Below are 14,681 nucleotides of genomic sequence, written 5' to 3'. Positions count from 1 at the left end.
TTTCAAATAATCTCCAAAAGGTCTTTTATTAAATTTGAGTTGAAATTTTACTTTCAAAATAAATGTTCCAAATTTTCCCATAAATCACATTTAAAGTGAGGAGTCACCTCCTAAAGTTTTAGCCAGTATGGAGTTCATTTAAATTGGTTTCAAAACTCAAATATTTTGAAATTAATTCAAACTTGTTTGGATTTAAAGTCTTCCAAAAAATTCTCAAACCACTTTTATAAACCAAGCATTAAATGGGCCCTGCCTTGTCAGCGATTGTCCATGTGCGCGCACCCACTCTTCTTCCTCTGGTGCCCTTCTTCTTTCCAGCTCACCCACCTGAACCTGAGAGAACCGTACTTGCCCACGCTTTCACCTCGCCCTTATCACCCCCTGCGACGCACCATTCACCCATCCTGTCGCCCACACTTTCTCCTCACCCAAGCAATGTTATTGAAGGGTATAACATGTACACTGAATGTTGAGATGCAAGTTTACCGAACTAAATGATATGGCGCGACATGGTTGCATGAAGTTCACATATATCTTTTATTTTCTCTAGTAGCTTCACAAAACAGTTATGTTTAGTTTGTTATTTGTTGCATATTTTTTGGCCTATAGAGGTTAGTCGACATAATAATTGTAGTTGACGCCAGTGTCTAGACAGTGAGATGAAGCTCATATATGCTTGGTCAAAGAGGGCAACGCTGCACTGACCATTGCTATAACTGGTCTCTACTTTAGTGATGTCTTTCTTTGGCAAAGATCAATGTACATGCCACCATATGTCAATATTTTCCCTCATATGCATGCTGAGCGGTGCTAAAGAACAACATGCTACGATGCATTGGAGATGGTGCATCGGTTGATTCGTTATTATGGAGAGATGTGCCACAATCTCCAGGCTAGAGCAACATCACATGTAAGACCGGTGTTGGTGGCACCCTGTGGTGTCATTATCTTCTTGAAGGCATCGCCGTGGAGAAACTCTAGACCTCTATCCGCTACCTTCGGGGAAAACCCTAGATCAGTTGATCGGATGACGGCGACGCGTTGGTGTCGTTTCCTCCTTGGAGGCGTCATTCTTGGAGGCGTACATGGGTTCGAGGGACCAACGGGCGCCTTTTTTGGTGGAGCGGTGCTTCATCCTTACATTGATGACGGCGGATCTCGGTGGCGTGGTGCAGTGGAGACTCGGCGCCCGATGCGCGGTGATGGACTCGCGCAGGTGGAGGTAGTTGTCTGGCGTCAAGGTGGCGTCGATGGCGGCGTGGCCTGACAAGGTAGAAGCCTCAATATCTGCTCTGAAGACGGACCTGTGGAAGATGGCGGCGACGACACATGTGAGTGCGTCAGACCAGTTTATGCCCCAGACCCGGTATGTGGCTCGGCTGGGGCTTCTGGCTTTTGATGATAGGCTTAGGTGAGTAGACCGGGTATTTGGCCCAGGTAGCACCCCTTCACCATATGGATAGGAGTAGTGGCATATGTTGCCAAGATGGCGGATTCAGGCATTTTGTTGTAATACTTTGTAAGGTCCTCGCGAATAATCAATAAAGTGGCTGTATGCATCTCCTAGATGCAGAGGCCGGGGGTCATCCTTCTTTTCTAAAAAAAAACCTGCTCAAACTCTTATCATACTCACCATTTGCAACATTATTTCTATAGAGGCTTTCAGACATGCCTCCACCTCTAGCCCAAATTTTTTTATCTTGTCATACTCTTATCATACGAACCATCTGCAACATTATTTCTATAGAGGCTTTCATACAGCATCAGTGAAGATATATCAATCATCAGTGAAGTTGTACAAATTATTGTAGTGTTGACTCTGAAACGGTAGAGAGACAGTAGAGTTTGTCGATGCTCTAGCATGATTCCAACACGCTGCCAAAGTAATAATGTACATGTCAAACCATATATTTATGCAACTTCACTGCTTGAAACTGTTTCTTCAAAATGAAAAAAAAAATCGATTTGCTGTCCCTTTTTTTTGTGAGAAGGACCCCAGATTATCTTGAAAAAAAGCAGCGGGAGTCTAACTTTCGTCTCTAAACCCTAAAACGTCCAAATTTCACCACTCAAGTGTCAGGCACATATCATCTCAAAAAACAAAAAATGTCAGGTACATATAACGCTCCAGCTAAAGAGATTTTATGATGAAAGGCCAAGAAACCGAAAAAAGAATGAATGAAAGATCATTTTTGAGAGCTCAACTCACACATGGTGGACTGAATGTAATTTCAGAGATTTACGAAGAGTGTATTTAAAATCAGGTTTTTATAGGAGACTGAATGTTGAAGTTGACGCATTTCAAGCAAAACAACAAAAACTAGGGAACGCAAAACTTCAGTTTGGTTTTTAGAAATTACAAATATATATATATATATATATATATATATATATATATATATCAGATTTTTTTTAGAAAAAATCTATTGTTTTGTAGGATGTTGAGGATTTGAAAAGATTCATATAAGCCAATTAACATGCCTGAAATATTTATTTTCCGTATTTTTTTCATTTGTTTGAAATTATCGTCGAGAAAATCCTCATGTAGAGAAGAAAACCGAGCAACAGCAGGAGCAGCCTAATCTCACTGCCACTCTGGGCCCACCTGTCGGATGCTGCCCATGCGTTCCTGGTTGAACCGAACCGAACTGTCCGCTAAACCTTTTCTCCCCAGGCTCAACCCTTTCCCCTCACCTCTCACGATCCAAATTTCCAAACCCTCGCCCCCAAAATACCATGCCGCCGCCGCCGGTACCATGGCTGCCAGACAGCCTCCTCGAGGAGGTCTTCCTCCGCCTGCCGCCAGATGAGCCGGCGTGCCTCGTGCGCGCCTCCCTCGCCAATAAGCTCTGGCTTGGCCTCCTCTCCGGCGCTCGATTCCGCAGCCGCTACTGTGAGTTCCATGGAGATGCACCCATGCTGGGATTCCTTTATAACACGCTGTCAGACTCTGGCTCGGCGCAGGAAGATGACGTCCCACTCTTCTTCTCCACCACGAAATTCGGCGCGCGCATTCCCTTCAACCACTGGAAGGACTACACGGCGTGTGACTGTCGTCATGGCCGTGCCCTCCTTTGTGATGAGTATGCGGGACACGAGGAGCTCGTCGTTTGGGACCCCGTGACGGGCTGCCGGACGGACCTGGACGCGCCCTACGATGTGTTCGACAGCTATGGGGCGGCGGTGCTCTGCGCCGTGAGCGGTTGTGACCATCGAGCGTGTCACGAGGGCCCCTTCCAGGTGGCCTTCGTCGGCACGAAAGATACTGAAGTTGGTTGTGTTATACACTCGTTCGTGAGTAATCCGTCGTCTTATTCTCATAGGAGTAATTGTGATGAGGATGAGTGGGTCGAGACATGCAATCTTGAACTTGCAGGTCAGCATGGATGCATTGTGCTAATGCGCCCTGTCCTCGTCAACGGCGTACTCTACTTCATGTTTTTCCTTAGTGGTGAAGATGACATAGCCATTCTGTGCTACGACTTGGGCTCTCAAGCCTTATCACTGATTCATCTACCGGACTTAGGCTCTAACGGCCTATCACTGAGTGACGGCTCCTCTATGCTCATAGAGAATGTGGATGGCAGTCTGGGTTTTGCATATATGCACAGGTTAATCCTATACCTGTGGTCAAGGCAAATGAGTTCCGTCGGAGCTGCATCATGGACTCAACATAGAGTCATCGATCTCAAGGAAAGTCTCCCCATTCAAAACCCCGAGGAAGGACCTGACTTGATGGGATCTGTGGAGGGCAGGGACATCATTTTCGTGACCACAGACCTTGGTATCTACCAGATCAATCTCAACACACTAAGATGGAAGAAGATATGGAAGAGAGAAGAATTCCCTACTCTGATTCCGTACATGAGTTTCTACAACCCACGAGGTGCGTCTCTATGTCTTTCTTTTGTGATTAGGGGAATCTTATATATAAGTACTATAGGTATATCACTTAGTGGAAGCGGGGGAAAATGTTTAGTGTTTAATCAGATAAAAATAAATATTTGATGTTTCTAATTTGTTTAGAGAGATAGATATGTGTGCTCAAGCCAACTTCTTTTTTTCGCCGGAATTGCTCAAGCAAACTTTGGGTGATATGTAGCACTCCAATGTTACACCCAATTATGTTTATGCCTTGCAATTTTATATAGTATCATATCAGCTCCTTTTTGGAATCTCATTAACAAATATATCGTTTGCAGAAAAGGTGAGCCCCAGTGATGCGATTCATTGATAATGCATGGTCGAATATGCTTAAGGGTAGGATAACCAACTTGGAGGTGACTGGCGATGAATTATGTCACTGTTCAGTAGATGATTTGGTGCAGTGGTGCTTGTTTTCTCATTATGTTTTTGGGTTTTGTCGGCAAACTTTATTTGAAGATTTTGAGACACCATTGAATGTAATTCCTGTACTTGAAGACATGGTATTTATTTTGTTTGGAAAACATTGAAGTTCATAGGCAAAACTCACTCCATTGGTAAATCCTTACAATGAGTAGCACTGAACTGAAACTATTCTGCCGAAAAAAGAGAGGAGATGATTTTAAAAAAAAAAATTGAACCATGTGCACGTACATCTATTATAACGAGTATTGTAACAGCCCTGGGTTTTCCTCTTATTAAAAATTGATTGCAGAGGGGGATTCACCCTTCTCTAAAGTTTATCATTTTAAAAACTCCACAGTTTGCTCTTCCAGCTCTGATCCATTCTTTAAATTCATCTCGTACCATTGCTGAGCAGATGATGAAAGTATATCTAGAGTTAGTGGTTTTGTCATCCAAGAATTGATATAATGATGATTTCTGCATGATGGCCTGCTGATGTATCCTAATTAATCTTGTGGGTTTAATTAGTGGTACCTGTCACCCTAAAAAAGGTTAGTGCTGATGTTACTGTAGTTGTTGTTTTAGCAAGCAATGTTACTGAAGAGCATAGCATGGAAACTGAATCTTTAGCCATATGTTTAGCGAAGTACAGGATATGCAAACTACATGTCTGCTTGATGATCTCATATTCTCATACATGTTTTCATTGCTTCAGCAGGTCCAGAAAACTGCCAGGTACTTGTTGAATACTTTTGGCCTACAGTGGACATAATAGTAGATTGCAATGTCCATGTAGTGGGATGGAAATATTCATATGTTACAATGCAGTGATCTGCAATTCAGCGTCGGAGGCAGGTGCCACTGGGCAGCAAGATCAACTGCGAAGAGCAACAATGGATGTTGATGATCAATTGCCATGAACATTGCAGGTTTAAGTTTTTTACAGAGGCCTCTCTGAATCAACAACATGATTATGGCAAGCTGTCTTGCTGTCAGCTCTCCTCTTAATGCACTAGTTCTCTTCAGTTGTCCATTGTGATTAGCTGACTTGAACATAATTTTGCTAGAGACTTTGGAAAAGGCTGTCTATTAACCCCTCTGCATGCTGTACTAGTTCACTTCGGCTCAGGGCTATGCAGTGCCCAATGTTGCCCAGGCTGAGCAATTTTTTTCACAAGCACTTCAAAGTCTTAGATGTAAAATTTGTTTGAATTTGCAATAAATGGCTCCTCCTTCTATTAAAAAAAATTCATGTTTGATCAGAGATTGCAAGGGTACACTGAAGTGGGTAAGAGTCACTCACATCCACGTAATTGGCTCTTAAGCCTCAAAATCTGTAACTTCAGTATCAATTTTTGAGATTTTTTTGCCAAATGTTTTTCTACAATATTCTGAATTTTAATATCATAGAAGCTTATTAGCATTTTTGGAATATTTTATTTCTCCCTGCTATATTTTTTTCCTTCTTCTCTCCATTCATATGAAGTGTCGCCATCCGAAATCCAGATGGTTTTTGACCTTGTACGAACCCAATTAAACCCATAAAAAGGTGGGGGCCAAGCTTAGATTTTGACAATTGTCCATAGAAGAAAAAATATACAGTGACCAATAAGCAATTATATTGGAGTTTCTTTGTTTTTATTAGTTTATATTTTTTGTAGAACTTCTGTGTTCTGATATAAATGAATGTTTTGTTGATTTTTGGACAACATCAAATGAATGTACAAATGTTGTTGTCATACCGCCACGACAAAATCCAAAAAGGGATCGTGATACTAAAGTTATCATGACTCTCTCATTCTTTGGCAAATCAAATAGGGCGGCCTTGCCGCCTGTAAAACAGTGTGCATTCAGTTGAATCGGTGCAGATTGTTGGATGTAAATCCTAGGGCTCATCTTCTTCCTCTAGCCTCAGAGAACCTCCACCAACCATGGCCGGCGGCGGTGCCCCACCTCGTCATCCCTCCCGCCAAGCCGCCTCCTTTGCCCTATCCCTCTAAACCCAACCTTTCTTCGGTGTCGACAACCCTCCTTGCTCCCACACCAGTCTCGCTCTTACCGACCGCGGCCATCCGCAACGCCCTCCATCTCCCACTCATTCCAGACTCGAACTCATCGCGGCTAGCCCTGATGTCCCCATCTCACTCTTGGGGTTGCGCCTTGGTCTTACACAGATAATGCCGTGAAAATTTTAAATTGCTTGAATAATTGCAAAACAACAAATCAAATCATTTCAAGTTGCGGGCAAGTGGAAGAATCGTGTAGTCAATGCATAGGCCTTGTATTGTAGCCCTGACGAGAGCAACACACTCGCCCAGGCCCCACCTATTGGACTCCCCACACAGAGCCTACCAAAAGCCGATCGCAAACCCACATCAGCTCAAACTTTCCCCCTCTCGGTTGAAACGCTCCCCTCCACCCACCACCAACCATGTCGGTGCAACCGCCGCAGACAACAACATTGCACGCGTGTGTGGGTTGTAGTGGGCGGTTTTCCCCTAGTTTTCTTGGCGTGGTAAAGCATGGGATGGAGGCGATGAAGGTTGAACGAAATTGGAACATGATGAATTGACTGGGCTGTTGGTGACAATTTTGATTGATTATTGATTTGTTTACATTTTTGATTGATGGTTGCTTTGTCTTTTATGACAGTAGATCCGCTCTGAGACACACGAGTACATCCTAAGAAAGGACAGAAATGTGACTAAATCGACACTTGACAAATTAGATGGGGTAGCCATCGGTAAAAGAAAATATAAAATCATGGGAAAAACTTTGGATCTATGGGGCTAGCCGGAAGGGGGCGACGTACAAACTTCCTTAGAGATTTTCTTTTTGGAAATGGCAGGATTCCAACATTCATTAGAGGGAAAGAGTTGCACTGTTAATTAAAAGAAAATATTTTCTTTTTCTTCACCCAAGCTCCCACACCGCCTTAGCCGCACATCATCCTACACCGGTGCCGACAAGACCACCAATAACCACCACCATCAAAGGTGCACATTGGAGAAGAAGCGCCCACAACCACCACCACCTTGTGGAGACCACTGACGGGCAACCTCTAACACGAGGCGCCAAATCCATCAATGGTCTTTCGAACGTAGCGTGAGCCGCTATGCCCTAACAAGCACCATGATGACACTTTACAAAGGAGCACCGCCCAATGTTGAGAACCACCATGGTTTCGAGCTGCAGGTAAGAACCACCATGACAGTTTCATGTGTTGTAGAGGCATCGACCACCAGAAGATTTCCATTGTTGCAGAATTTGTTATTGGGATGATGGGGTGGGGCACGGAGCTTACATACAAAGACTCAGGTAGTTTCAGGGCTTATATATAACACATGTTAACTGTTACCCATCAATAATATAATTGGCAGGAGCAGGACATACCTATAGGCACAAAATCATACCCATGACATACCCATGACTAGTAGGGTAGGGTTGGGGCACTGCCCATAGTCACGAAAATGTGCATGGAACTCTACCCATGTGGGCCGGGTACCCATGCTCATGGGTAAAATTATCATCCTTAGGCTCAGCGCCTCCGCTTGATGCCGTGGGGCACCACTTTGGCAACGACCTCCCGCGCTCCATGCATCGCTGCCTCGCTGCACCGCCCCGAGCGCCGGCACGCTCGAGCTCCCTTCTATGTGACCAGCCCACATTGCTTGACCCGGAGCGGGAGGAGGAAGGGCCCCGCCACCGCCGAGCCACGCGGGCTTTGCTCGGCGATGCCTGCCGGGGGACAGTGGGGTGGAGCTGGCGGTGGCTAGGTTCCGCTCCCTGGCCGCCCGCTGGAGCGATCGAGGATCTTTTTTTCTCAATGGAGTTTAAAAGAGATTTGTTGTTGATTGTTGGACGACATAATATTAAAGTATAATTATTGTTGTTGTACGATCACGAAAAATTTGAGAAGGAAAATATTTCATGGCACTCCCATGATTTGGCAAATCAAACCATTTCAAGTTGCTGATTGCCTGAAAAACGTCGTCAAAATCTGAAAATTTTAACACAGCAGCGGAAACTGGAGAAGCCCACGCCGAGCCCATGCCCCCCGCATGTTGCCCAGCTCAAACTTTTCCCCATCCGATTGAAACCCTCGCCTCCACCCACCCCCAACCATGCCGCCGCCGACGACGACGACGACGAGGCCGGCACCGGCGCTGCCGGACGAGCTTCTCGAGGAGATCTTCCTCCGCCTGCCCCCGGACGAGCCGGAGCACCTCGTGCGCGCCTCCCTCGCCTGCAAGCTCTGGCTCGGCCTCCTCTCCGGCGCTCGCTTCCGCGGCCTCTACCGCGAGTTCCATGGAGCTCCCCCCATGCTGGGATTCCTTTACAACTGGTTCTTTTGCAGCGGCCCGAAGGAGGATGACCCCGTGGCAAACTTCGTCTCCACCACCAAATTCGGTGCGCTCGTTCCCGACGGCGATGGCTGGGACCGTCAGTACACTCCGTGGGACTGCCGCCATGGCCGAGTCCTCCTCGGGGACTACACTGGGCTCATCGTTTGGGACCCCATGACAGGCCGCCAGATGAAGCTGGAAGCGCCCGTTGGCTATGTTGGCGCTGCGGTGCTCTGCGCTGTGAGGGGATGTGACCACCGTGCGTGTCATGAGGGCCCCTTCCGGGTTGTCCTCATCGGCCTGGACATGAATGAGGATGATGGTGATTGTGTTGCACACGCGTGCGTGTCCTCGCCGGTGACGCCCGAGTGGAGCAAGGAGTGCTCTGATTCTCATTTTGATGGGAGGAGCAGGGCGTGCTCTGATTCTCGTTTTGATGGCTGGAGCAAGCAGTGCTCTGGTCTTTATCTTCTCGCAGGCGATCCAAAAATCGATGCACTGCCTCCTGTCCTCGTTGATGACGCACTTCACTTCAGGCTTACAGATGACGATGAGCGTGTAGGAATTCTCAAGTACGACTTGAGCTCTAATTGCTTATCAATGATTGATGTGCCGCTTACGAGGTTGGCCATTGTCTGGCCCGCTATCCTCATGGCATTGGAGGATGGCAGCTTGGGGTTAGCACACTTGGACGGGTTAACCTTCTATCTATGGTCAAGACTGATAGATTCCAACGGAGTTGCGTCATGGACTCAGCATAAAGTCATCGATCTAAATGAACTTCTCCCCATTCAAAATCCCAAGAAAAGAATTAGTGTTATTGGATCTGTCGAGGGCCATGATATCATTTTCGTGAACATAGATCTTGGCATCTACGAGATTAATTTGAAGACATTACGGTGGAAGAAGCTATGGAAGAGAGAAAAATTCCGTTCTTTGATTCCATACATGAGCTTCTACAATCGACAAGGTATGTCTTAAATAATTAATATACCAGTTGGTGGAACAATTTAAAAGTTTGATTGTTTAGTCAGATGGGCAGTTATTTTTTATGTATCATTTTCGGATATATATGTGCTTGAGCAAACTTTGAGTGTTATGTACGCCCGAATTTTACATCTAATTATGCTTACGCCAACCCAAGGGTGCAATTGTATATAGTACCACGTCTTCTGTGGAATCACACTGATAAATCCATGTTTACAGAAAGGGTGAGGCCCTGCAAGACATTGACAACGTATGGTTGAGTATGCTTAAGGGCAGCAGGCAACATGAGAAATGACTATTTGAAGATGGCATGGGTCTTGCAATCAGTGTCAGTATTCGGTAGCTGTTTTAATGCAGTGGTGCTTGTTTTTTCATAATGTTGTTGGATTTTGTCAGCAAGCTTGAGATTTTCCCCGCGTTAATGGTGTGTAAGCAGGCTAATGAATTATCTCGTAATGAACCTCCAATTTCTTGCAGCATCAGTTATGTGCTTAGTTTTTGAATTGGCTTGAAAATGTACTGTGGGCACTAGTTTTGTCTTGCCATTGTAGAAACTCTACAGTTTGCTCTCATAGCTTTGAGACAAAACAGAGAACATTGATGATGGCATGTTTAGAGCTAGTGATTTCTGTTGCCAAGAGATGATGATGGTTTCTGCATGCTGGCTCATTGGTATGCCTCAATTAATTTTCTGAATTTTATTAATGCTAGAGGTCAAGTGCCTGATGTTACTCAAGAGTAAAAGTATAGCATGCAGTTCCTTATTTTATCCAGCAAGCAATGTACTGAAGAGTATAGCATGTAAACTGAAATGTTGTCGAGCAATATGCCAAGATGGTGATGATTGATCCCGCCCCACCATGGTGACACATATTATGTGGCCATTGTTCTTCTGCAGTCTCTTGTTCCCCATATCAAATTGTGTGACTCGATGGGATATGTGCTGTTAGGTAATTGTAATGGTTTGTTAGGGTTGTGGAATATGATCCTAACCGCTATGTGCTGGACTCGACTCTATGGGATTCACTCTGAAGGTTAACATGGTAATCTGTTATGTGGATGGGACTCAGGATGCTGGTATTCCTCTATTTTTCACATAGTAGCTTCCTGTGTTATTTATTGAACATGAAAGATTTAGTATACAGAATTCTGCAGTTAACTGCCTAATCTCTCCTCCATATACTTTATAGCGGGTATAGATTGTATCTTAACAAGTGAGGATCATTACAAAATTTAAGATCCACTATTAAGCTTTCCTATGGTTACCAAATAACAAAAAAGATTTATCAAGAATTCAGAGGCGATTTTATAATCGATAGAAGGGAGGGACACATATGTCATGACTAGGCCTGATATACAGTTGGCACATCGTGTCCCTGTCCCTGTCAGAAGAAGAAAGACAGAATTCTCTTAACAATCTTGCAAAGAAAATTTGTAACAGTATGTGGCATGTTGCCAAGATATATAATTTTGGAATTATGGAAGATTTCTATTTAGTTTGTTTATTTCTGCTGCAACCTATGTTGTCCAAGTACTTGCAGTTTGCAAAGATTCTTGATTCACTGCCTGCACCTTCATGTAAGTGGCTACAAGCCTGAAGATCTCTAACTTGCAGTGTTTCGACGAATGAAACTGCCCCTCTGCGGCCTCTTTCCGTAAAAAAAAAAAAGACCGGTCACAAGAGGGACGGTCTAGATGTGCATAGAAGAGGGGTGTCCAGACTAGGCATGGTGAATGATCGGAGCTTTGGTGAGATTTGTGGTTATGTTATATATCGATCAAATATACAGTGAGTAGGGCCTGTATATGTAGGCTTCAGCCGAACTCCATCATCGAACGCCATGCCTCCATGTTGCCTGGACAACAATAAGTTGGTCAAAATTCTCTCTGTCGGTAAATCCTTATCAGCAGGATACATGATTACATGAGTAACACTGAACTGAAACTATTTCTCTGAAAAGAGCACTAGGAGCATACACTACACGTCTACTGTATTTGAGAATATCCAGCAAGTACAAAAAAGGCATAATGGATTCCAGGCTCCATGACACACGGCATTTAGAAAAATAAATCAAAAGTAGTACTTCCAAATATATTTGTCAAAAAGTCAATAAGTGATTATACCTTTGTGGATTCTCTAGCATGGTACCTATACACTGTCAAGGTATAGGTAATGCTCTAAAATGCTACATACACATTGCCAAGATATTGCTCCATACATAAACAAAATACCTGATAATCATAAAATAAATAGTTTGAAATTATTAATGGGGTCAAAGTTTGATCCCATAATTTTTATGCTAGTCGGATTATCGGTTGAGTGTCAAGACCATATTTACCATTGATGCACTATAAGTGATTTTTACTGACTTGGAGTGGACAATTAGTAGAAATAACATAGGTTGAAAACCCATTTGAAAAATTCTGTTTATTTGACATTAATCAAGATATTTTTTAAACAAACCATTATATATATCATGTATCTTCTTACAGATTAATGATTATTCATTAAAATAGTTAAGAAAAATATATAATGTATGATAATCGCATAGACCATAAATATGTGTTATGGGATTTTTGAGAAACGTGTAGAAAAATAAATCTATTATAATTTTCTAATTATTGTGCATTTTTATTGTTTTTTAATTATTGTGCATTTTAATTTTTTTCTATTTCCATTATTTCTTTTCGGTTTTGTAAGAAGTTGTCATTGTCAAACCTGTTTATGTGACATAAACGTAAGAAACCTCTGATGGGCGATGGGTGGGAGAGACCGAGAATAAATTAGGGTTTCGGCACCTAATATACAGTGTAGACTACTAAGGCTTAATAGGTTGTCGGTTTTTTTAGAAGGCTTGTCTAGAGAATATTGCAAAATACCGCCTCGGATTGTTAGATATGCACAATGTTACAATGTCAATGCCTCAAACGTCAAGGATTGTTGAAAACCCCTCCTCGAGGATATCACTAACTAGAGACAATTTTGAGAACCATCGCTTCCTAAAGAAATATGGTTATATAGTAATTATATAAGGTGTGTTCAGGAATACTCCTACTATTAGCTCCATTGACTCCAAGAAGGAGTGGGCCCAAACTCCACGGAACAAAAATTCAGGATCAGAGGGCCCCCGAAGTAACTAAGATTCATGGAGTTCCGGGTAATTACCACCATCAAAGATATAGGTTTACTTTGAGGTAGACAACAAAAAAAACAAAAGTGCATCGCCTACACATTTCCCTTATAGCCGAAACCCTAGCCGTGATCTAGCCACTTGTCACTCCTTTGGTCACCTCAACCTCGCGTAGCCCTGACGCCAAGCTCCTCACCCAGGCACCGTGATAAGCTTGTCCTCCTTCCTAACTTGTGCAACCCTGATGCCAAGCTCCTTCTCCCTCTGTTATGATGAGCTCATCGTGTCGCCGACCTCAAGCCACCGAAGCCTTCAGCTAGCACCTAAAACTCTCACGAGATCCTCTCCAAGGACCACCTGCCCACCTGCTCTCCATCCATTTCATGAGATTTTATGGTCATGGCATGAATATTGACATAACCTGATATTTTAGGAAGAGGGACAATGTGATGGAACTTTACTACTTGAGTACTTGGAAATGTTTCTTCAAAATGAAAAAAAAACTATTTTGTGGTTCGCGACTATTGCTAGAGTCTAACTTTGTCCTGTCAACTTTATAGGGGTTGGATATTCATTGCTCAGGTGTCAAACTCACATAGCACTCCACGAAAAACAAAAATTTGAAATACAATGGAATCCAAAAGAAAAAAACAATTAAATATTTTTGGAAAAATCAGCTCACTTTGCAAAAATTCGAGGAAAATAAATTCAATAACTAGGCAGACTAATTTAACCAGAGTTTTACATGGAACTAGATGTTCAAATGACAACATTTGAAGAAAATAGGGAAACACAAAATATGGATGTTATAAAAGGACAACATTTAAAGAAATTATTGTTTTTCTATTTCTTGGGGGAAATCGTGAGGTTTTCTTTTTTGGGATAATTAATTTGGTGCCCTTAGTTGTGTCCCACTCGGCAGTTTTGCCCCTAATTTCGAAAAATCCTTGGTCTTGCCCAAGTGCGTTTGGTCTTCTTATGCTTTTGCCCTTCCGTTCCAATTCCATCCGGTCAAAGGCATTTGACCGTTAGTCAGACATTATTTTGGACAATTTTGCCCTTTCTTATGTATTGGCAATGACCGGTCAAATTGGGCAACTGGATCAGTGGGTCCACCTATCATAGAGTGAATGCTTTTTTATAGTTGCCTCACTACCACGTATGGCCCACATGTCATGAAAAATAAACCTTCCTCCCAATCCCTTCCCTACCCGATCTAGATCGGGATCCCACCTCGTGCCAGCTGACGTCGTTGCCGGCGGCGTGCGTACAGGGACATGGCGAAGTGCTCCAGAGAGCGACGTCGGGGACGTGGAGCAGCTGCTCCGGTTGGGCCACCGAGACCTCGCGCTACTCTGCCGCGAGCAGGTCATCCGGGAGCGGCGGCGGGGCTCGTCTACGCGGCCAACCGGTGTGGCGACTTGCCGGAGCTGCCGGACGCCCGCGGCCTCCTCGCCGTGCGGAGCTGCAGGACGCCCGAGCCCTCATCACCGCAAAGTTGCAGCGCCGCGCCTCGGGACTAGCCTCTGGCGCCCTTCCTCGGCGTCCGTGGCAGCAGGCTCGCCTGTGCCGCCGCCAGGAGAGGACTCGCATTGCGCCGGTAGATCCGGCGCCTACCCAGGTCACCGCACCGCTGGACCATCGCCGGCGACGAGTACCAGGACCCCACCACCCTTCTCATTCCTTTCCTCCCTCTGTTTCTTCCCATCTGAGTGCGCCGCCATTCTCTCGCAGGTTCAGGCCACCATTGATGGGGAACGTAGTAATTTCAAAAAAATTCCTATGCACACGCAAGATCATGGTGATGCATAGCAACGAGAGGGGAGAGTGTGATCTACGTACCCATGTAGATCGACAACGGAAGCGTTTGGTTGATGTAGTCATATGT

The 14,681-nt window shown here is 44.3% G+C and overlaps 1 protein-coding gene across 1 annotated transcript; it reads left to right on the top strand.

The window, feature by feature from the left end:
* The first annotated feature begins 8,397 nt into the window (after positions 1-8,397).
* Positions 8,398-10,569, top strand: LOC119289399. The gene is made up of 2 exons (XM_037568733.1): positions 8,398-9,645; positions 9,882-10,569. The coding sequence occupies exons 1-2, from the start codon at positions 8,454-8,456 to the stop codon at positions 9,920-9,922; spliced, it is 1,233 nt and encodes a 410-aa protein (XP_037424630.1). The 5' UTR covers positions 8,398-8,453; the 3' UTR covers positions 9,923-10,569.
* Positions 10,570-14,681: the final 4,112 nt, after the last annotated feature.

The sequence above is a fragment of the Triticum dicoccoides genome, chromosome 4A, assembly GCF_002162155.2.
Source record: "Triticum dicoccoides isolate Atlit2015 ecotype Zavitan chromosome 4A, WEW_v2.0, whole genome shotgun sequence".
Classification (NCBI taxonomy): Eukaryota; Viridiplantae; Streptophyta; class Magnoliopsida; order Poales; family Poaceae; genus Triticum; species Triticum dicoccoides.
The sequence above is the reverse complement of the archived record's forward strand: the minus strand, read 5'-3'. Positions and strand labels throughout refer to the sequence as shown.

Coding starts and splice junctions, on each gene's coding strand:
- LOC119289399 (XM_037568733.1), top strand. CDS start 8,454: ATGCCGCCGCCGACGACGACGACGACGAGGCCGGCACCGGCGCTGCCG. Junction 9,646..9,881: donor GAGCTTCTACAATCGACAAG/GTATGTCTTAAA, acceptor CCATGTTTACAG/AAAGGGTGAGGCCCTGCAAG.